Source organism: Bufo gargarizans, chromosome 1 (genome assembly GCF_014858855.1).
Source record: "Bufo gargarizans isolate SCDJY-AF-19 chromosome 1, ASM1485885v1, whole genome shotgun sequence".
In the NCBI taxonomy this organism is placed as follows: Eukaryota; Metazoa; Chordata; class Amphibia; order Anura; family Bufonidae; genus Bufo; species Bufo gargarizans.
Genome location: NC_058080.1, coordinates 150,159,402 through 150,183,445, shown reverse-complemented (window position 1 = coordinate 150,183,445; position 24,044 = coordinate 150,159,402). Strand labels below are relative to the sequence as shown.

Below are 24,044 nucleotides of genomic sequence, written 5' to 3'. Positions count from 1 at the left end.
CACACACAGGAGGAGGTTTTGTAAGAATCTGCTAAGTTTTACAGTGCTCTGACTGTCTACTGAAGTGTATTGGAGTTAAGCCCCGCCCCTTTCTGAACTTCCTATGTGACTGTGAGGTCAGGTAAGTGCATGTAAATGGACAACAGCTTCTCTCCAGCCGAAGATGGATGGGCTGGGAGCAATGAGGGACTTGCCTTGTGTAGCCGTTTGCAGATGCCCAGGCAGAAAGAGTTAAAGACAAACTTTCCTTAGCAGGTTAAGCCTTAACTTTTTTTTATTTTTCTGTTCACACAGGCAGGTGAGGGTTAGTTTATTTTGAGGGGAAAGTCGTACTTTCTAATTGCACCAAATAATATTGCATACGATATAGTGGATAGCTGGAATAAAAATTCCAAATGGGGTGAAATTGAAAAAAAAAGCGTAGTTCAGCCACAGTTTTATGAATTTCATTTTTTAGGGCGTTCACTATGCGGTAAAACGGATTTGTTCCCATTCGGTAAGTACGATACCACAATTGTATAATTTTTCTTGTGCTTAAATACTTTAAAAAAATAAAATTTTTGAAAAAAACGACTTTTGCTTTGCATTGCCATATTCTGACCCCTACAGCATTTTTTTTAAATTTAGGTCTATGGAGTGGTTTGAAGGGTTATCTTTTTATCTGTATTTTCCCAGCGATACAATTTCGGAGTGTGTATGCCTGGATCACTTTTTATTAAATTTATTGTGGGAGGTGACATTTAAAAAAAAGGCGAATGGGCCATTTGGTGTTTACCGTACAGGATAAAGGCGTTTATATTTTAATAGTACAGGCATTTTGGGAAGCAGATGATCTTTATTTTTTTGTGCCAATGATCTTTATTTTTTTATTGGGGATGATTTGAATTTTAATATATTTTTTATACATATTTCAAAAAAAAAATTAGGGGAATTGAATATACAATCGTTGGATCACTTGTCCCATAGACTGCAATAAATTACCACTGCAATCTATAAGAGATTCAGTACGCTCCTCTAGAGCCCTGCCACATGACTGTGGTAGCCTCGGATCCTTCAGAAAGACTACAACAAGGAATGAACAGATACCCCGATCTCTGAACGGAGAAAACACCTCATATACCGTGGTTAGCTCTTGGTATCTGCTGTGTGAAACTGCAAAAACCCAGTGGCTATGGTGCCCAGTCCACTCAGGAGTGGACGCCATCTTTAAAGACCCAACTGCTGCCAAACATGTACAGCGGAGGTCGGGAAGAGGTTAAAAGAAATCTGCCAAAACATAATAAATAATTGTGGACCTCTAAAAGTCTGGTATATCCTTGGGAGCAACTTCCAAATGCCTGAAGGTACCACTTCATCTGTTCAAAGGATAATATGCAAGTTTAAACACCATGGAACCACACGCCATCATACCGTTCAGGGAAGAGACACATTCTGTCTCCTAGAGAGACTAAGAGCTCTTTCACACGAGCGGATCCTCTGCGTGGAATCCGCTGCGTGAAAGAGAGCCAAGCCCAGTTCCGGACAGCAGAGACACGGAGCAATAACACGATTGATAATGCTCTTTGCCTCTCTGTGACCTTTTTTACTACAAAATCACAGTGACAACTTTTGTAGTAAAAAGGTCACAGAGAGGCACGGACCATTATCAATCATGTTAATGCTCTGTGTCTCTGCTGTCCAGAGCAGGGCTTGGCACTCTTTCACGGAGCAGATTACCCGCATGGCATTCGCTCGTGTGAAAGAGCCCTTAGGAAGAAGCCACTGCTCCAAAAGCGCCATAAAAAGCCAGGTAATTACAGTTGGCAACTGCAAATAGGGACAACAATCTTACTTTCAGAAGAAAGGTCCTCTGGACTGATGCAACCAAAACTTAAGTCTTTGACCATAATGAACATATGAAGGAAATGTATGAAAGAAAAAGGGGAGGATTGAAAGTCAAAGAACATAATCCACACAGTGAAGCACAGGGGTGGCAGGTTCAAGCAACATCTCAAGACATCAGTTAGGAATTTGAAGTGGTTTTCCCATCTCAATATTTGCGGCATATTACTAGGATATGCCACAAACCTCAAATAGTTTCTAGTCCAACCTCTGCGACCAGAAACTATCTCCACAACAGGGCCCCCTGAAGTGAAGGCCATACAAGCCAGGCCACCCTTCATTTACCAATATCGGAGTACCGAATATAGCCAATTGCTGCCTCAGCTATTTATAGCAGTCTCAAAGCGGAGAATGGAGAGGTGTCCGCGCTTGCGCAGTCGCCCTTAATTCACTGCTATGAGACTTCTGAAGAAAGTCGAGTGTGCTCGCTTAGCTATTTTTGGGAGTCCCAAAACAGTGAATGGAGAGGATGCCATGCATACATGGTGTGTTCTCCTCCAATTCATGGCCCTGTTCTAGAGGTGGGACCTGCACCTAGCTGACATTTGTGGCATATAACTAGGAAATGTTGAGACGGGAAAACCTCTGCAAAGCTTGGTGCAAATGGATCTTCAAAATGGACAATTTTACCTCAAGCATATTTCCATAGCTGTAGCAAAATGGCTTGAAGGCAACAAAGTGAAGGTAACAGAATGGCCATTACAAAGCCCTGACCTCAATCCAACAGAAAATTTACGGGCAGAATGGAGTGTGTGAGCAAGTGGTCTACACACCTGACTCAGTCACATCATTTCTGTCAAAAGGAATGGGCAAAAAACTCCACATGTTGTGAGAAGCTTGTAGAAGGCTACCCAAAACATTTCATCCAAAGGTAGACAATTTAAAGGCAATGCTACCAAATACTAACCACAAGTATACAAACTTCTGAGCCACTGAGAATGTGATGAAAGAAATAAAAGCGGAAATAAATCACTGTCTCTAGTATTATTCGAAAATTTTACAGTCTTGAAATAATGTAGTGTTCATAAGTGTGTGCTAGGATGAGATGAGAGAGAGCGCTATATATAGTGGCTGGGAAGGGTTAAAACGCTGTGGGAAAACTAGACGACCCTTGTGGGATCTGTTAAGACAGTCATGCTAGTTCTCAGAGGCATATATAACACTGAGAACAGCTGAATCAAATGTCTTCTACATATATGGTCATTTTATTTTTAGGGAGGAACGCAGGCGTTTCTCTCCACTCTCGGTGGTATAGTCCTAGTCTGATCGACTGCAAATATAATAAGTAGAGTCCGGAAAAAATAACTCCGGCTGTACAGGTCTTTCTTCTTATTGATTTACAGAACTGAGGACAGATGGGGGCAGAGGGCTCAAATCCCATCATCACCTCTTCCCAATTTGTCAGTCTGTTCACCCAGCAAATGCAAGACTGTGAGTTCCACCGTGACATGGGCATTTTAGTATTATCACATACACATTTATTATTCATCAGAACCGAAGATGCATTGCGCTGAATTATTCACCAATTCCTTTCCCGCTGTTTGAAGAAATTAAATCAAAGTCTATTAAATTAGAAAGTCGTCTACATTTCATGTCAGAAATGTGCCACTTCTATTAAAAAGCATTACGCCGCCAGAGAATGAAGGCGTGTAATGCTGCTGTAATTCTACAGCGAAGCTTGTCTCAATAAGTTCTGCAAATAGCTATTATTAAAAAACAAGGTAAGAAAGCCGCGTATTAGGAGAGATCTCTAGGTTACGTTAACACGATTGTGTTTTGTAGTCCGCAAACGGGTGATCCACAAAACAAGGTTCCGGGCCCTGTGAAAACTGCATCACAGTGCCGACCTATTGACTTCAGTGGGTCAGTGGTCTGCAGGCTTCCGTGTGCTACTGCATCCAGACGGCCGCGCCGCAAAAAAATAGCACATGACCTAGACTTCACTGCAACATGCGGACCACTGAAATCAATGGGTCTGCATTGTGATGCGTGCACGTGGCAGATATACGTGTTTTATGGATTCACTGTTTGAGGACCGCAAAATACTCAGGCTATCTTCACATCTGCGGTAGCAGTGTTTTGGTAGCCTGTTCCGGTAGGCAAGCAAAGAATCGTCTGGACACAAACCGCAGAAGGCAGCAGTTTGTGTCCAGAGGGTTCTCTGCTTGTCAGCTGGATGCGAACAGATTGTCTGCCGGACCCCATTATACTTTAATGGGGCCGGGAGACACTCCGTTCACATCCGGCAGTGCCGACCCGGGTCATTCTCTGAGGGAACAGCCTGCTGGAATGAAATACGCAGATGTGAAGCTAGCCTTGCGGTTGTTTAAAAGTAGCTTAAGGCACGTGCACACACCAGAGCCATGTACATACAGCGGGAGAGCGGCAGACAAAGCCTGTACTACAGAACCATACACATACGATGCCTCTGTCCCCTACCGCATCATGAGGATATTCTGCCCTGGATGGAAGGCGTTTTAGAATAGCTGATCGCTGTTCCTAGGTAGGTAAGTAAACTGGCTTTCAGACACTGACGGTGCTCGTGACGTTCGCCTGCCAAGCATATTATACATAATGTCTTCTGTAAAGTGCAGAGACGTTCATAGTATACATTATATTATAGAGACTCACCTGTCGTGACAATGATCTCCACTTCTTAGAGTCTAAAAAAATGAAAAAAGAAACATTAAAAATAAACAGATTAGAATACGTTAGTCCCAAATCAGGACTTGCACGTCATGAACATTTACATATCTATGAAACAAATGAAACCGTTACTGGGACCATAATGAGTGCAAAGAAGTATTTGTTTCAAAGGTTAATTTCTCCCTTTTGGAGCTGTTCCCGTCCTTTGGCCTCCCAGCCACTCCCGCTGCAGTATGATGGGTAGGGCTAGACAATGTCCTTGGCATACGGGCAGCAGAATGGTTCTCGGCCCAAACCAGACTCCAAGATCTGCTGTGCATGCGCTGATGTGTTATTTCTCGCCGCTTGCTTGCAGGTTCATCAAACTGCAAAGAGAGTGGTCAATAAAGGGGATCTTTCATGCACCCATGGCATATCCACTAAATTTCATAATTTATACTGAAGGGAATGGAGACAGTTGTGGATATGGGTTCACCACTGCCTCAATTCATTCTCTATGTTCTCGACATAGCTGCGGACCCTTCTCTTTTAGAAACTTATGGCATATCCTTTGATAGGCAGTAATTGACTGAATACCCTTTTAAGACTTCCTATAAGTGCCAGTGAGAATTCACGTAAGTTTCAGTAACTGTGGCCAAATGTGTCAGCCACAGTGACCCAATGGCAGTGGCAGTTTCCTCTAAAAGGTGTTTATTGGGATTTATTACCTATCCATAGGATAGGTCATGAATATCAGATTAGTGTAGGTCCAATACCCAGTGCCCCCCCCCTCCCCACTGGTTAGTTGTTAGCGGCAGCTACAGGTTCTGGAAGTATACAGTGTACAATGCCTGAAACACCACAGCTTTGTACACCGTGTAGTGGCCGTTTGCCGGTACTGCAGCTCAGCTCCAATTCATTTGAATAGGAGCCTCAGCTACAAAGTGTAAGGAGCTGTGGTGCTCCAGCTTTGTACAGTGTTTACTTCTGTGGCTACCGCTAACTAGTGATCGGTTGTGGTGTCGGACCCCTACCTGCATTATAATGATTATCAATCCTTTGGATAGGGCATATATCATGGGTAACACCTTTTAAAAGGAATCTAGAACTTGTGAAGGGTGTTGGACCCCAACAATCTCATACTGATGACCTTTCCTATGGATAACCCTTGTGTGATTGACGTGGTTTCTTCACTTCTGTGCTCAAAACAGCACCACTCTCAGCAACACGGCCACAACTCAGCCTTATCGACTAGGATGGGCAGAGCTAAAGTAGCAGACACAGCCACAAACACAGGCGAGCCGCTGTGTCAGGTTTTGTAGTGAAGGAGGTAGCTGTTCCAGCAAGCATCGCCCTTCTTCATTTCACTGAAATGGACCTCACCGATCACATACTGATGACCTATTATAAGATACTGGACATGTTGGTGTGAAATATAATTTCTGAATTTCTTTCTGTATGAGCAATGTTTTGTAGTCTAATGGGCTTACAGTCGGTATACCACTGAAATATGTGAGCCCCTCTGCCTCAATTATTTACCACTGGGGTTAGATGTATAATGTACTAGACTAGTGATAAGTAATACTTACTCCGTGGCTCATCAGTAGTGACAGAGTCCAAGAAATCCCTCGGCGTCATGTACAGTTGTCCTTCAAATTCTAAAGATGCAAATACACGAAACCTCTGTTCACGGGAGCTAGCAAACATGTCTAAGTCCTCAAATTCTGTTTTGTCTGCCGAGCTCTGTAGGGAGAGAAGGCAATGTTAATAAATCTGCTGCATGTAGACACATAGGAGGAATTTATTAAGACTGGCGTTTCATACACAAATCTTATCAAGAAGTGCACTGTAGTAAGATGCGCCAAATTTATTAAGAGGTGCAGAACTTCTGTGCGCAAGAAAAGCAAATCTAGACCCTTTTAGTTTTTTTCACATTTTGTTATGTTGCGGCCTTCTGCTAAAATAAAATAAAAGTTCCCCCATCATTCTGCACTCAATATCCCAAAATGAGAAAGTGAAAACAGAATTTTAGAAAAGTTTGCAAATTTACAAAAAAATGGGAAAATCTTAAATTTTACCGGGACAAAAATATTCTGACCCCTTTACTATGACATTTGAAATTTAGCTCTAGGGCCTCCTATTTCTCTTTATCATCTTTGAGATGTTTCTACACCTTGATTGGACATCCACTTCAGATGATTGGACATGATTTAGAATGATACAGCCCTGTCTATATAAGGTCTCACAGCTGACAATCCATATCAGATCAAAAACCAAGCCATGAGGAGGAAAGAACTGCCTGTGGAGCTCAGAGACAAGATTGTGTGGAGGCAAAGATCTGGAGAAGAGTACAAAAACATTCTGATGCACTGAAAGTTCCCAAGAGCACAGTGTCCTTCATAATTCTTAAATGGAAGAAGTTCAAAACAACCGGGACTCTTACTAGAGCTGGCTGCTCCACCAAACTAAGTAATCGGGAGAGAAGGGCCTTTGCAAGAGAGGGGACCAAAAAATCCAATGATCGCTCTAGCTGAGCTCCAAAGATCCTGTGGGAAGATGGGAGAATCTTACCGAAACTCAATCATCACTGCAGCACTCCACTAATCTGGGCTTTATGGCAGACTAACCAGAAAGAAGCCTCTCCTCAATAAAAGAAACATAAAAGTTAGCAAAAAAAAAACTCAGATTCTCTGATCTGATGAAACCAAGATTGAACTTGTTGGCCTCAATTCTAGGTATGATGTTTGGTGGAAACCCAATATCATCCCTACAGTGAATCATGGTGGTGGCCGCATCATGCTGTGGGGTGTTTTTTAGTGGCTGGACAGGGAGACTGATCAGAGTTAAAGGGAACCTGTCACCGGGATTTTGTGTATAGAGCTGAGGACATGGGTTGCTAGATGGCCGCTAGCACATCCGCAATACCCAGTCCCCATAGCTCTGTGTGCTTTTATTGTGTAAACAAACCGATTTGATACATATGCAAATTAACCTGAGATGAGTCCTGTACATGAGATCAGTCAGGGACAGGACTCATCTCAGGTTAATTTGCATATGTATTAAATCGTTTTTTTTACACAATAAAAGCACACAGAGCTATGGGGACTGGGTATTGCAGATGTGCTAGGGGCGATCTAGCAGCCCATGTCCTCAGCTCTATACCCCAAATCCAGGTGACAGGTTCCCTTTAAGGGAAAGCTGAATGGAGCAAAGTACAGAGACCGTATTGATAGAAACTTGATTCAGAGTGCTCTGGAGGCTTACTTTCCAAAATTATAATGACCCTAAACACACAACCAAAACAACACAGGAATGGCTTATAGCCAACTCCGTGAATGTCCTTAAGTGGCCCAGACAGAGCTTGACTCAAGTCGATTATCTATCTCTCTCGAGACCTAAAAATGGCTGTCCACCGATGGTTCCCACCCAACCTGACAGAGCTTGAGAAAATCTGCAGAAAAGAATGGCAGAAAATCCCCAAATCCAGTTGAGAAAACCTTGTGGCATCATATCCAAGAAGACTGGAGGCTACCAAAGTTGCGTCATCTAAGTACTGAGTAAAGAGTCTGAATACTTATATCCATGCAAGATTTTAGTTTTTCATTTTCAATAAATTAGCAAAGATTTAGAACATTCTATTTTCACTTTGTGATTAAAGAGTACAGCGTGCAAAATGATGGAGAGAAACTTGGGAAGAGGGTATGCAAATGAGCTTGTGTGGATGAGATTTGGTAAAATCTCACCTATTTTGCTGCTACTGTAATACGCCAACCCTTAGTTAAAACCAAACTAATCACAGCATTTTCAAATCTTTAGAATGTCCTATCTGTTGCGGAAGTGCAATCCACGGTTAAATTCTGCACCAAACCCAACAATGAAATCCGCATGTTATCTGCCGGTTCTACAGATGATGACCATTGCAACTGTGTGGGGACAGTTTGTTGCCCTGTCAGTGTGAACAAGAAGGTTTCCTTTCACTGATGGTAAGTAGAGATCACCAAAAATGGTAGCGTACCTGTCAAAAATGGTAAAGAACTGAAACACAAAGGCACATTTACTAATGCTGCTTAAAGGGACACTGACAGGCCCAATTAGCATATTTAGGTATATATATGTCAGTACAGGTCTTCTAAAGTCTATTAAAATCATCTAAGTAGCCCCCCTGTCCACCTTATAAATACCGAAATATAAAGTTTTATAACCTGCTTGTCCGGTCACCAATCTGCCCAAGGGGCAGCATTTCATGTCAAAATGCGCCCAGCCAGCCGCTCCCGACTGCCGTTCTGAAGCCCCGCCCAGCTCATCAATATTCACTTCACTGGGCGGCGGCTACAACTCTCCCGACTCAAGTGCCCGGCGCATGCGCATAAAGAAGAGGCTGCAGCGCTCTGTACGCAGGCGCGATGTGACCCCGGCCGGGCGCATGCGCTGAAGATTGGACGGAGGACGTGCCCAGAGGATTGAATGGGCCATGTGCAGGATCTTGAGTCGGGAGAGTTGTAGCCGCCGCCCAGTGAAGTGAATAAGTGAATATTGATGAGCTGGGCGGGGCTTCAGAGCGGCAGTTAGGAGCGGCTGGCTGGGCGCATTTTGACATGAAACGCCGCCCCTTGGGCAGATTGGTGACCGGACAAGCAGGTTATAAAACTTTATAGTTCGGTATTTATAAGGTGGACAGGGGGGATACTTAGATGATTTTAATAGACTTTAGGAGACATAACATAACATAAATATGCTAATTGGACCTGTCAGTGTCCCTTTAATATCTAGACAGGTTAAAGGGAACCAGTCACCAGGATTTTGTGTATAGAGCTGAGGACATGGGTTGCTAGATGGCCACTAGCGCATCCGCAATACCCAGTCCCCATAGCTCTGTGTGGTTATTATTCTGTAAAAAAAAACGATTTGATACATATGCAAATTAACCTGAGATGAGTCCTGTCCCTGACTTATCTCACATACAGGACTCATCTCAGGTTAATTTGCATATGTATAGTTTTTTTTACACAATAAAAGCACACAGAGCTATGGGGACTGGGTATTGCGGATGCGCTAGCGGCCATCTAGCAGCCCATGTCCTCAGCTCTATACACAAAATCCCGGTGACAGGTTCCCTTTAACTTAGGTGAGGGTATCAGATTAAGCATCAAATTTGTGCCACAGTGCCACATGATAGACACTGCATTTTGGTAGAAGTTTAGATACTCTTCTTTACTTTACACCAGTAAATCCAGTTCAAGACCGGGCCATTTACCCCCCTTACTGACCGGGCTCTGTTAGTATCTGCCTCTTTGAAAGCCATACATTTTTTCCATTCAGTTATGCAAATAATTATTTTGATGATACATGGGGCTTTATTTTTATGTCACTTTTATTTTAGTAATTTTTTATTATTTTTTATAACCAGGAATACGTACAAAAAGGGGGAAAATAGTATGTTTTGCACATGTTTAATTAGTTTTTTTTTAAAGCACCTAAAATATATATATATATATTTTTTATTAGTTCCCCTTTCCATAACAGGCATTTTGATTTAAGGGATGTATCGGTTATAGTGACTGGGGGCAGGACTAAAATCTGCATTGAGGCATGTGGTGGCTTTTTTTCTTTATTTTGCCTTTATTTTACCACATTGTGCCCCCCACTTCACTATCGCCATGCAACTATATATGTTGGCAGTAGGGTCTTTAAAGACGGTGCCTGCTCCAGAGTGCAGCGGGTTCCACAGCAAACACCCAAAGCTAATGTCTGCGATTGCCAATAATGCCGATCTTAGGCATTTAAAGGGATTGTCCCACAAAAAAAGTCTACAATTTTGAAACCAGCACCTGGATCTGAATACTTTTGTAATTGCATGTAATTGAACATTTTGTATAGCCACTCAGTTATTCAATATTATGTCTGTATAGCACCACCTGCATTTTTTTTTATTTCTTTGTCCAGCTCACTGAGATGGCCACACATGCTCAGCTTCATCTATCCACTGCCTCCTGAGCTGTGATAGGGAGAGCATGGACACGCCTCCTGAACTGTGATAGGGAGCGCATGGACACGCCCCCTGAGCCATGATAGTGAGAGCATGGACACGCCCCCTGAGCTGCAGCAGAAAAGACACTCTCTTTGAGCTGCTAGTTTGATATAAATCTAGTAGAGCAATGAATGTGGAGATCTCTGGATCCATGTGAGGTACAGGGCTGGTTCTAGCTTTGTTAAAAAGAGGTTGTCATGTACTATATAATGTCCGGTTTTCATTTTTTTACATTATTCATGGGATAACCCCTTTAAGCCTTTCAGATGCTGTGGTCAAATGTGACACGGCATCTGAGAGCTAAAAAGCCTGGGAGCGAGTGTCCCTGAAGCTGGACTGGCTTACCCTTGCTGACACTGGGGAAGGCGTTCCTTAAAGGGGGTTATCCAATTTCTCAAAAAAAAAACACATGTGCCGGGCCCCTCACTGGTAATATACTTACCCGGTGCCGCTCCTGGTCCCCGCACTGCTGCTTTTCCTCCCTGCACATGGATGAAAACATCCGGTGTCGGGGAAGAACCTCCCTAGCATCGTGGGTGATGCTAAAGAGGCTCATCCCCATCCCCGCCTGCCATTGGCTGTTCCCCCCAACACCGGATGTTTTCAGCCGTTGCAGGGAGAAGCAGCGCCGGTACGGGGACCAGGAGCGGGGTAAGTATATTACTGGTGAGGGGCCTGGCACATGTGTTTTTTTTTGAGAAATTGGATAACCCCTTTAATAGTAATACGCCTAAGCTTATGCAAGGCTTCCAGGCCTATTACTGGTATATTCCAATGCAGGCTTGCAGTGTATTGGCCCCTTAGTGATCGAGTCATATTGGTGGTCACTACGGGGCTAAGGTTAATAAAAAAAAACTGGCATGCTCAATAAACAAATCTGGCGTATTTTACGAACCCACCAAGCCATGTGTCCTTTATAAAATTGTTTGGTGAGACGCAAAAGCATCTCAATCAAGCATACATGGAACTCTGGTGTACTGTGAATAGTAAGGCTACCCTGTCGGATCAGTCCTGCCGCTATTTCGCCGTGCCGCCGCTCTGTCCCCATTGACTATAATGGGGACAGGGGCGGAGCTCCGGCGCAGCATGGCAGTGCACAGCGAAAGGCCGCCGGACTAAAAGTACTGCATGTCCGACTTTTTAGTCCGGTGGCCTCTCACCATGCACTGCCGCGCTGCGCCGGAGCTATGCCCCCGTCCCCATTATAGTCAATGGGGACGGAGCAGCGGCACGGCGAAATAGCAGCAGGACGGATCCGACAGGGTGAACAGCCTGACGGATCCGTCCTGCCACTAGTGTGAAAGTAGCCTAAATCTGTCCGAAAAGTATTTCAGAAAGTTGAATAACTTTTTATTACGAGTTGATTATTTTCTTCTCGGCAGGCCAGCAGGTGAACTCTTGGCCGCCCTCAGAGCAGAGCTGTTCAGGCGGAGAAAAAAGCACACAGAGCGGCTGTCATCCCTGCGTTAGTCACCCACAAATATATCACTTAGTTTGTTTTGTAACCTAATTGATTTTGAAGCTATTGAATGAAAGGCTGCAATTAGAGGATCTTTGAACTACCGTCCATGCTTCTTTTTAAGCCAAGCGCAAAGTACGACACAGAAGAAGTTTGTTGCTAGCGAGGAACCCAGACACGTGGAACAATGGGAACAAGCTTAAAAGATGTTTGCCGGCAGTGTCCAGCGGCAGATGACTATCTCACTATAGCCGCCATTCACTCACTCTCCAGAGAAGAAAGCGGCTGTAAGGTCAGGTTCACACACGGAGGTTAGCTGTATATTTTGATGCAATTTTTATAGCCAGGGGCAGGAGTAGATTGTGAGGATACCTTTGCATGAGACGGATATGCTGTGCATTTGCTGCATCTGATGTCTACCCAGCAAATCTGCAGCATTTTACAGTACAGCAAGGTGGAAGTGCGTGTAAGAAATCTCATACAGGCTGCAAAAAACAAACGGCAAATAAATCAGCTAAATAGGCTAAATGCACACGATCAGGATTGTGTGCGGAAAAGGTCATGTATATTGTATTCTATGAGAATTGCAGTTTTTCTTATGTGCGGATTTTAAAATGTTCATTTATATTATTTTTCCTGACCGGCGTTTTTCCATTCACTTTAATGGGGAGAGTAAAATCCGCACCAATTGATAAGGATCGTCTGCACAGATTTCTCTGCGAACACCTGCGGATTTCATTGTGGATTCTCCGCACATAAATCCCGAGCGTGTGCATTTACCCTTACAATGCACAGCATCTGCAGCAAAATCCGCATGCAATTTGCAGAGGAATTACTACCTGACAAAATCCGTCCTGTGTGGTCGTACCCTATGGGTATAATCTAAAAATGCATGCTGAAAGAATCGGAAGTTTATTTGCTGTGGCATCCAAGGCAGAAATCGGAGGCTGAAACCACAGATTTGTAGCTAAAAGGCCCCTTTCACACGGGCGAGAATTCCGCGCGGGTGCAATGGTTGCTAGTAGACGATCGGGATGGGGACCCGATCTTTATTATTTTTCCTTATAACATGGTTATAAGGGAAAATAATAGCATTCTTAATACAGAATGCATAGTAAATTAGGGATGGAGGGGTTAAAATTTTTTTTTATAAAACTCACCTCATCAACTTGTCTTCTTTCTTCTTTTTTGAGGACCTGGGAGGAAAAGGACCTTTGGTGAAGTCACTGCTCTCATCACATGGTCCATCACCATGGTGATGGACCACGTGACGGTCCATGTGATGAGCGCAGTGACATCGCCAAAGGTCCTTTTCCTCCCAGGTCCTCAAAGAAGAAGAAAGAAGACAAGTCTGGCTGCGCGAACAAGTGGATGAGGTGAGATTAATTATTATTATTTTTAACCCCTCCATCCCTAATTTACTTAGCATTCTGTATTAAGAATGCTATTATTTTCCCTTATAACCATGTTATAAGGGAAAATAATAAAATCTACACAACACCCAACCCAAACCTGAACTTCTGTGAAGAAGTCCGGGTTCGGGTCTGGGTACCTAACATGCCGATTTTTCTCACGCTAGTGCAAAACGCATTAAAACGCTTTGCACTCGCGCAACGCACTCACATCTTGTCCGGCCCTCACAGGCGACGCCCGTGTGAAAGAGGCCAAATGGCCCGGAATCACCCCTTCAAATCGTTCGCCTCACGCATAGCACCTGCGCGGAAAACTCGGCCGTGTGAAAGGAGCCTAAGGGCTGCTTCACACGAGTGTGTGCAGTCTGGAAATCATGTTCCGTGTGTGAGCGTGATCCTCCGTTCTGGACATTGCTTGTCTTGCAGGAGTGCACGGCATTATACTGATTTATAATGCTGTGTGTCTCTGCCTGACCTTACTTCTACAGAATCATACTGACAGCTTTAGGTCACCATGATTCTGTAGAAGTAAGGTCAAGCAGAGACACACAGCATTATAAATCATAACACTGTGCGCTCCTGCAAGTCCAGAATGGAGGATCACGCTCACACATGGAGTGATTCCTGCACAGGACACGCTCATGTGAAACAGCCCTAACAGTCCGATAATCCTCCACTCTCCTTGTCCAGTTTCAGAGAAGGAATGTGAGGCCATAACCCGGCAGGAGGTCATCAACCGGCCAGCAGATTACATCCGGCCAAATCATATGGACAAATCCATATTGTAGTAAGAAACATTCATAAGAAACAAATCCGTCTAATACCTTTTCTGAGACAATGGAAGATTTATTTTTGGCCAGGTAATAATTGCGACTTAGGGCTCACGCACAAGGTCGTGCTGCGGACCGCAAACTAGCAGTCCGCAATTGACGGGCACCATCCGTGTGCCTGCCGTTTGCGAAAGCGGACCAATTAACTTAAATGGGTCCACGATCCGCAAGATTCAGTCCGCACCGGAAAAAAATAGAACATGGTCTATTTTGTTGCAATGTAGAAGCACGGACTGAGATCCCACGGAAACGCTCTGGAGTGCTTTCGCTCCGCGCCTCCACTCTGCACCGCTCCATTGCGAATTGGGTCCACATCTGTCATATGGCCGGGACCCATGTATTGGGGACCTGCTGTTTGAGGGCCATATCTATGGGCACCTCTAGCCAGAACCCCCTTCATTCGTGCACAACTCCTTTAAGTTCAGAAAGAGCAGAGGTTTAAATGTATAAATTACAACTTTTACTTTTCCCACAAAACTATATCTCAATCTACTCCGCTCCTCCTGCTCTATAACATGCTGCCTGCAGATTGTGCTACATTTCGTGGTGATAGGTCCTCTTTAATGGCGTTTTTGTACACTTTTGTGATTTTAGCAGTTTTTCTTTACCTGTGTTTTTTGGTGTATTTCTTGCAGTAACACCAGCTCCAACTGAAAATCTATGAAAAATATGAAACAAACAAGCGATTTTAGCTAATGGTCTTTTTGTTAATTAGGTGCCATTTTTTGGGTGTCAGCCAACTACAGAAAAACACAGCAGACTGAAACTTTTGGCACTTTTTCTGGTGTTTTCACGTCTCTAAAGGGAGAAGATGCCAGAAGAAAAGATGGTGCACACAGTCGCTTAGGAAAAAAGTCACTGCCTTTTTTAGTGGTAAAAAACACCAGATGTGTGGAGGACCCTAAAGGTAAAGGCATACGATGCGTATTTACAAGCAGAAAATCCACATGAAATTCGCCCCAAATCTGCATAAAAATGCACATAAATCTGCACTATTTATCGTGGTTTTGGTGCGGCTTTTATTCTGGATTTTGTTGCAGAGAGGCATCGTGGGTGACGTGCGACGGGGAGACGCAGCGGCGGCCGTGCGGGCATCAAGAGTGACGACGGGGACAAGGAGTGGGTCAAGTATAACCTGTATGAGGTGCCCGGGCATTTTGGGGGGCTTTATAGGGGTTGGATAATCCCTAAGGGATCAGGGCTCATGCACATGAACGTATTTTGTTTATGTGTCTGTTCCGTTTTCTTTTGCAGACTGTAGTTACTCCGTCAATTTCTGCATGTAAAAATGACACAAAGTGTACATGAGATCTGGCAAATGTCACTCACTTTGCGTTTTTTCCGCACAAGAATCCGCACATACAGTAATCCACAATGCGTGCATATGTGCTAAAGGGACAAATACTGCACGACATCCGCAAGAAGTGGAAAGGTTATCCCTGTGAATTTCTGAGCACTACTGGACATACCTGATGAAACACTAGAGAAGACATCAGTGTCGTGAAAAGTCTGAGGAATGACGCAAACGCATGAAGGGATTCTGGAAAGTGCAGGTTCGTTCTTTCAGGAGGAGATCAAACACCACAAGCGGGCTTGCACCTTTCTGAAAGTAGCCTGCGCTGTTAGATACGGGGGACTCGGAGCACACATAATGACGAAGATCAATCTCCCTGGCTCTGGTTATGTTACTTCATTATCCTATAGGTAAGAAGAGAAAAGGTTCACCGCCAAGGCATTGTCTCACATTACCTCAGGTCAGTCATTCAAAAGTTTCACTCAGCAGCTAAAATATTTGGTTTTCCCATACAGACAAGATTAAATGCCAGATAAGGGAGTCACTGGCTGACAGAGGAAACCGATGCCTACAAGCTGATAATGCCCCAAACAGGTAAAGTGAAACAATTGTATCACTTATCTGGGCCCCACCAACACCCTGCCCTTCTCCAGCCCCAGGTACCTGCCAATGATCATCATGGGGTAGCAAGGTGGGAAAGGCCTGAGGTCAGAGGCGACATAATGGCTTCCCTACTAATGAATTCTCCTTACTAGATAAGGCTACTTTCACAACCGCGTTTTGTGCGGATCCGTCATGGATAATACAACAGTCTGCATCCGTTCAGAACAGATCCGTTTGTATTATCTTTAACATAGCCAAGACAGATCCGTTTTCTATTGTGTCAGTGAATCCGTCCCCATTGACTTACATTGTGTGAGAGGACGGATCCGTTTGGCTCAGTTTCGTCAAACGCAAGCAGCGTTTTGGTGTCCGTCTCCAAAGCGGAACTTATGCAAACCGTCTCCAAAGCGGAACTGAGGCATTCTGAATGGAAAAGGATCCACTCAGAATACATTAGAATGCAAACTGATCCGTTTTGGACCGCTTGTGAGAGCCCTGATCGGATCTCACAAACGGAAAGCCAGAACGCGAGTGTGAAAGTAGACTAACTGATCAGATGGTCCTCATCTGGAGATGGCACCTACGGTAGAAGAATGCCCTGACTTCTGCCATTATTGATGGTGTGCCTGTGTATATAGAGGATGTAAGGATATATACTGGTATATATATTTTATATAGTGTGAAGATATATATATCGCCAGCACAATGAATAAGAAAGTGCATTTCTATGGTAATCTAAGTTAGGTTCATCAGAATCTACGTCAACTGAATGAGGCCTTTTTTGGATATTTAATACTAGTGGATTGCCCGTACCAGGACGGACGGTGACTGATACAAAATGCATCCGCTTAAGGGCAGAGTTCTTGTCCCAGAACATATATATAAACCTCCATGTTCACGAAAATTACTTAGTGGAATTAGGAAAAACAGTTGTAATGCAAAGGCAGTCGCTATTCTGAATACATAAAATACCTTGGACAACGTGGAGGTCCACTGGCCCCATGCTTGGGCTGCAGGAACCACTCGGCACAGGAGCCGCTAAGCACTCCCTAGCACCTGCATCACACGGTACATCCCTGTACAGGACTTCGATGTGGGGGCACCGAATGTAGCAGGAGCCGCTGTGCAAAGAAGCCAGTGAGCATCCTGAGGATAGGTTATTAGTAATAACCCCTTCCCGACATATGATGTAATAGTACGTCATGGCGGCAAGCGAATTACATCATGGTGATCGGGCGGGCACCGGAGCGGTGCGCGCCCGATCACTGCAGGGGCCCGGCAGTTCCCGATAGCCGGGCCCCTGCTGTATCCGCCGGCATAGATGTAAAATGCCATGGTCAGCGCTGTTAGATTTTATAATAAAAGAAATAGAAAAAAAAAGGATAAAACACACATATTAGGTATCACCGCGACTGTAACGACCGGCTCTATAAATATATCACATGATCCACCCCATCTGATAAACACAAAAAAAAAAAATAATATATATATATATATATATATATATATGTCAAAAAAGCCATATTTGTTACCTTACATCACAAAAAGTGCAACACCAAGCGATCAAAAAGGTGTATGTCCCACAAAATGGTACCAATAAAACAGTCACCTCATCCGTAACAACCAGCTCTATATATATCCCATGACCTAACGCCTCAGCTGAACGCCGTAAAAAATAAAAATAAAAAAGTGCCAAAAAAGCAATTTTTGGTCACCTTACATCACAAAAATTGCAACGCCAAGCGATCAAAAAGGCGTATGCCCCTCAAAATAGAAGCAGTCACCTCATCCCACAAAAAATGAGACCCTACCTAAGACAATTTGTCAAAAAATAAAAAAGCTACGTCTCTCAGACTATGGAGACACTAAAACATTTTTGTTTTGTTTCAATTTTATTGTGTAAAACTTTAATAAATAAGAAAAAGTAGTCATATTAGGTATTGCCACGTCCATAATGATCTGCTCTATAAAAATGTCACATGATCTAACCCCTCAGGCGCACGCTGTAAAAATAAATATAAAAAAACTGTGCCACAACAACCAATTTTTTGGTCACCTTCGCCATAAAGTGTAATAATTAATGATCAAAAAAATCAAATGTACCCAAAAATGGTACCAATAAAAAAGTCTACTCTTCCTGCAAAAAAGACCCCTGCACAAGACGATAAAAAAAATAAAAATAAGGCGTTCAGAAAATGGACACACAAAAACTATTTTTTTTTTTCAAAAATGCTTTATTATGTAAAACGGAAAATAACAAAGAAAGTAGATATATTTTATATCATTGCGTCCGTAACAACCTGCTCTATAAAAGTAACACATGATCTACCTTGTCAGAGGAATTTTGTAAAAAAAATAAAAAACGGTGCAAAAACATCTAATTTTTTGTTACCTTGCCTCACAAAAAACATAATATAGAGCAATTAAAAATCATATGTACCCCAAAATAGTACCAATAAAACTGGCACATTATCCCCTAGTTTTCAAAATTGGGTCACTCTTTGGGAGTTTTTACTGTAAGGGAGCATCAGGGGGGCTTCAAATGGGACATGGCATCTAAAAACCAGTTCAGCAAAATCTACCTTCCAAAAACCTTATGGCGTTCCTTTCCTTCTGCGCCCTGCCGTGTGCCCTTACATCGGTTTACGACCACATGTGGGGTGTTTCTGTAAACCGCAGAATCAGGGTAATAAATAGAGTTTTGTTTGGCTGTTAACCCTCAATGTGTTAAAGAAAAAAATGGAAAATCTGCCAAAAAGTGAAATTTAGAGATTTTATCTCCATTTTCTTTTAATTCTTGTGGAACACCTAAAGGCCCCTTTCACATGGGCGAGTTTTCCGCACGAGTGCAATGCGTGAGGTGAACGCATTGCACCCGCACTGAATCCGGACCCATTCATTTCTATGGGGCTGTGCACAATGAGCAGTGATTTTCACGCATCACTTGTGCGTTGCGTGAAAATTGCAGCAAGCTCTATTTTGTGCGTTTTTCACGTAACGCAGGCCCCATAGAAGTGAAAATCGCAAGCGTCCGAAAGCAAGTGCGCATGGTGATGGAACATGTGATGAGCGCAATGACGCCACCACAGGTCCTTTTCCTCACAGAGAAGCCGGGCTGCGCGAACAAGTGGATTAAGGCGTGTTAAATAAAAATATATTTTTTTTTTTAACCCCTCCAGCCCTATTGTACTAAGCATTCACTCAGGCAGAAAAATCACGCATTTTCCCGTGACGCACCCACATATTATCTGGCCCAAAAACATGATGCCCGTGTGAAAGAGGCCAAAGGGTTAACAAAGTTTGTAAAATCAGGTTTGAGTAACTTAAGGGGTGTAGTTTCTACAATGGGGTAATTTATGGGGGATTTCCACTATGTAAGCCCCACAAAGTGACTTCAGACCTGAACTGGTCCTTAAAAAGAGGGTTTTGCTTTTACAATTCTAAGCCTTCTAACGTCCTAAAAAAATAAAATGACATTTACAAAATGATGCCAACATAAAGTAGACATATGGGGAATGTTAAGTAATAAATATTTTATGAGGTATCACTTTCTGTTTTAGAAGCAGAGAAATTGAAATTTAGAAAATTGCAAATTTTTCAAAATATTTGGTAAATTTGGGATTTTTTTCATAAATAAAGGTGAAATATATCGACTCAAATTTATGACTGTCATGAAGTACAATGTGTCACGAGAAAACAATCTGTGAATGGCTTGGATAAAGTGTTATTACCACAATAAATGACATATTTCAGATTTGCAAAAAATGGCCTGGGCAGGAGGGCGAAAACTGGTGCGGGGTAGAAGGGGTTAGTCTCAGAAAACCCTTTTTTCACGGAGTGCTTTTCTTGAGAGGGCTACTGCCACATACCTGCTGTTTATGTGAATTTCTTATACCGTGTTACACTGCTGCAGTTCTTGTTAACCAGTCAAACTGCACAGAATTTAAGACAACTCTTAGCAATAGCCCCTGGTGTATCACTTTATATTAGGCACCTTCTTTGCTGAAAATAAACACAAACAACAAGTACCCGGTAAAAGTAATGCCACAGAGCTGTAACGGAGATGGTGTCATAAGCCCTGGTCTGAAGTGCAGCGAAGGGTCAGGACACAAGCCTGGAATACCCACTGCATGTATCTGGGTGATTAGGTTACCATTGCCTTTCTATAACCTGAGAGGGTGATGAGCAGGCAGAGTACACTAGATACAAACATCCAAGAGCAGCAGATGCCGGATCATGTGTGGAACACACACATCTAAGACCCCTTTCACACAAGCAAGTTTTCCGCGCGGGCGCAAAGTGTGAAGTGAACGCATAGTACCTGCACCGAATCCTGACCCATCCATTTCAATGGGTCTGTGTAAGGCCTCTTGCACACGACCGTGTGTCCCCCGTGGCCGTATTGCAGACCGCTTACGATGGGTCCGCAATACATGGGACACCGGCCGTGTGCATTGCGCATCACACATGCGGAGATGTGGTGTGGAACGGAAGCACTACGTAGTGGGGGTTCCGTTTCGTGCTTCCATTCCGCAAAAAGATAGGACAAGTTCTATCTTTTGGCGGAACGGACGGATCGCGGACCCCATTCAAGTGAATAGGGTCGAATACGGCTGGCCCATGGTCAAGTGAATAGGGTCGCGATCCACATGCGGCTGGCTCACGGTCGGTGCCCATGCATTGCGGACCGCAATTTGTGGGCCGCAGCACGGGCACGGCCAGCACAGGTTCGTGTGAAAGAGGCCTAAATCTTGTTTGTAAATCTTTGTTTGCGAGTTTCATGGAACGCACCCTGACACAATCCGTGTGGTTCGTGTGAAAGGGGCCTAAGAGCCGCAATATGTCGAGGATGTATCTATAAAGCTAGCCATTGCTTGTATTTCACTAATCCAATTAAAGGGCTTTCCCATATTAACATTTGTGACAGCTGCAGGTCCCACCTCTAGGGGCAGATGCAGAATTTGGGGAGATATCATGTGCCTCTAACGCTGGGTTCACACCTGAGCGTTCTGAAAGGAGCGCTCTGTATGCGCGATTGTACTGGCGTTTACAATCGCGCATACAGAGACAAGCGAACGCCCATTGTCGCGCGTTCCCGAAAGTCTATGTACGGGAACGCGCGACAAAACGCCCCAAAGAAGTTCAATAACTTTTTTGAGCATAGGGCGTTTTTCAGCGCGTTCAAACGTGCTGTAAAACGCTCAAGTGTGAACCAGGGCCATAGGGAAGCATTGGCTCAGGTGTGAACCCAGCGTAATACAGTGCAGTACAACTGCAGCAGACCCGTCCCATGTAGATGTACCTGTTTCACACACAAGTATTGTTTTGTTTTTTAAACACAGAATTTTTAGCATTTTTATTTATTTATTTTTTATAAATATTTTGCAGGAAAAATTCTGCAGCCAGATGTTAAAGGGATTCTGTCATGAGATTTGAGCCCTATAAGCTAAACATATGGCCATGTCCGTACTAATAACATGAATCCTAAACTGCCCTTATTAAACCTGCTTGTGGCTCTATTAGCCCAAAAAACAGGTTTTTATATGCTGTCACTCACCTACCTAAGGTGCCCAAGGGGTTTTACGTTAATCCAGGGTGCCCGCCCGCACCCCTCGCCGTCTGGTGCCCAGCGCCGCCTTCCTCACCTACCTAAGCGCCACCTCCGCAATCATCCCGTCCCTCTGCCAGATCCGGCGCCTGCGCACTAGGCTCAGCCTGATGCGCCGCGGACTCCTGGCAGCGGCTTTGTTGAGCGAAGTGCACATGCGCCGGCCTGATGCGCATGTGCACTTCGCTCAACGAAGCCGCTGCCAGGAGTCCGCGGCGCATCAAGCTGAGCCTAGTGCGCAGGTGCCAGATCTGGCAGAGGGACGCGAGGATTGCATTTTAGGATTCATGTTATTAGTACGGACAAGGCCATACGTTTAGCTTATAGGTCTCAACTCTCATGACAGAATCCCTTTAAAGGGGTTGTGTCACTTCAGCAAGTGGTATTTATCATGTAGAGAAAGTTACTACAAGGCACTTACTAATCTATTGTGGTTCTCCATATTGCTCCCTTTGCTGGCTGGATTAATTTTTCCATCACATTATACACGGCTTGTTTCCATGGTTATGACCACCCGGTAATCTATCAGTGGTGGCTGTGCTTAAACACTATAAGAAAAAGGGCCGACCTCTCTGGTGACCGAAACCGCAGGAGCTCACATAGGCTGGAGCTTTTTTTCTATACTGTGCGAGCACGGCCACCGCTGATGAATTGCAGGGTGGCCGTAACCATGGAAACAAGCAGTGTCTAATGTGAGCAAAGGAGGCAATATGGACAATCACAATTTATTAGTAAGTGGTTTGTAATAACTTCTTCGACATGATAAATGCTATTTGCTGAAGTGAGACAACCCCTTTAACGACCCGTGAAGTAGCTGTACGTCATGGGTCCGATCCCTAAACATGGCGCGTGCAGCGGGCGCCTTAGCCGTGGGGTTTCTGCTATTTTAAATAGCAGAGACCCACGGCACATGTATGCGATCAGCCATAAGGCTGATCGCATACGTCTTACCTTTCAGATGCCGTGGTCAAATGTGACTACGGCATCTGCGCAGACCGGAACTGGAAGTCGCGTGCTTCCGGTCCGGTAACAGCGTTCCCCGGCTGAGATTGGGGACCTGTTACATTGCGCTAATTGACCGAAGCCTCAAGCAGGCTTTAGAGTTAATTCGATGTATATATCAATACAGGCCACTAGGTGGCAGCCTTGTACTGGTATAGTGTAAATGAAGTCTTCAATGATGGCTATTTAGCCATCACTGAATACTATGGGCAATCGAACGATTGCCAGTTATTGTCACTCAAGGTGACTTAAAAAAAGGGAAAATAAAGGAAAAAAAAGTTTTGAAAAATGTAAAAAAAAATTAAAGTTAAAATAAAAATACTTAACCAATAAAAAAAATAAACATCATAGGCATCACCGTGTGCGAAAATGCCCAGACTATTAAAATATAACAATATTAATAGCATACGGCAAATGGTGTAGTGGGGGGAAAAAAAACTGCCAATTTGCTATTTTTTGTTACTTCAACTACCCAAGAAAATTTTAAATAAAAAGTGATCAAAAATTCACACACTTTTAATTTTGGTATCACTGTAAAGAACAGATCATCCCACAAAAAATGCCGGCTTCCTCACTGCCCCTGCGCCGAATACTGAACGGGACGGCGAAGGCGCGAGATTTACATGCCAGACGGGGCCAGCAGGAGAACCAACGCTGGCCTGGCCCTGTCATTTAAGACAGAAGGACGTGGAAATGAGGTGGGCGAACGGAGCCTCTAGGAGCAGGTGCAATGCCCCCCCCCCCCCCCCCCTGCTCCTAGAGGCTCATTTACATATAATAAAAGTTAAAATTACACGGAAACGGGGGCATAGTTAAATAAAAGAAATGCAGAGTTGAATTCAGGTGACATTTTCACATCTATAATGTCAGCCTGTTTAATAGCGAAAATTGGGGTGACAGAAACCCTTTAATAACACCATGTGCCTTACAATAACAGTAAGTACATTGTGTACCTCACATTACCTCATGTCGTCCATTATGTGAGGAGGTACTTGATGGTGTTACTATTAGGGCTCGTTCACATGAACGTTTTTTGCATTCAGTATACGGGACATTTTTTTGTTCCGTATACGGAACCATTTATTTCCGTATAAATTCCGTTTCCGTTTTTCCGTTCCGTTGAAAGATAGAACATGTCCTATTATTGCCCGCAAATCACGTTCCGTGGCTCCATTCTAGTCAATGGGTTCGCAAAAAAACAGAACACATACGGAACTGCATCCGTATGTCTTCCGTATCCGTTCCATTTTTGCGGAACCATCTATTGAAAATGTTATGCCCAGTAATTACTGTATACTGTAT

At 43.8% G+C, this 24,044-nt stretch overlaps 1 protein-coding gene across 4 annotated transcripts in view; it reads right to left on the bottom strand.

Annotated features, from left to right (window-relative positions):
- MICU3 (mitochondrial calcium uptake family member 3) overlaps positions 1 to 24,044 on the bottom strand; it is a 178,467-nt gene that overhangs the window by 124,279 nt on the left and 30,144 nt on the right. For all 4 annotated transcript variants that reach the window (XM_044299542.1, XM_044299530.1, XM_044299537.1 and 1 more), the window contains exons 2-3: positions 6,096 to 6,249; positions 4,513 to 4,544 (exon numbers count right to left, since the gene is read on the bottom strand). In XM_044299542.1, coding sequence (XP_044155477.1) covers positions 4,513 to 4,544; positions 6,096 to 6,249 — 186 coding nt within the window. The remainder of the gene's footprint in view (positions 1 to 4,512; positions 4,545 to 6,095; positions 6,250 to 24,044) is intronic.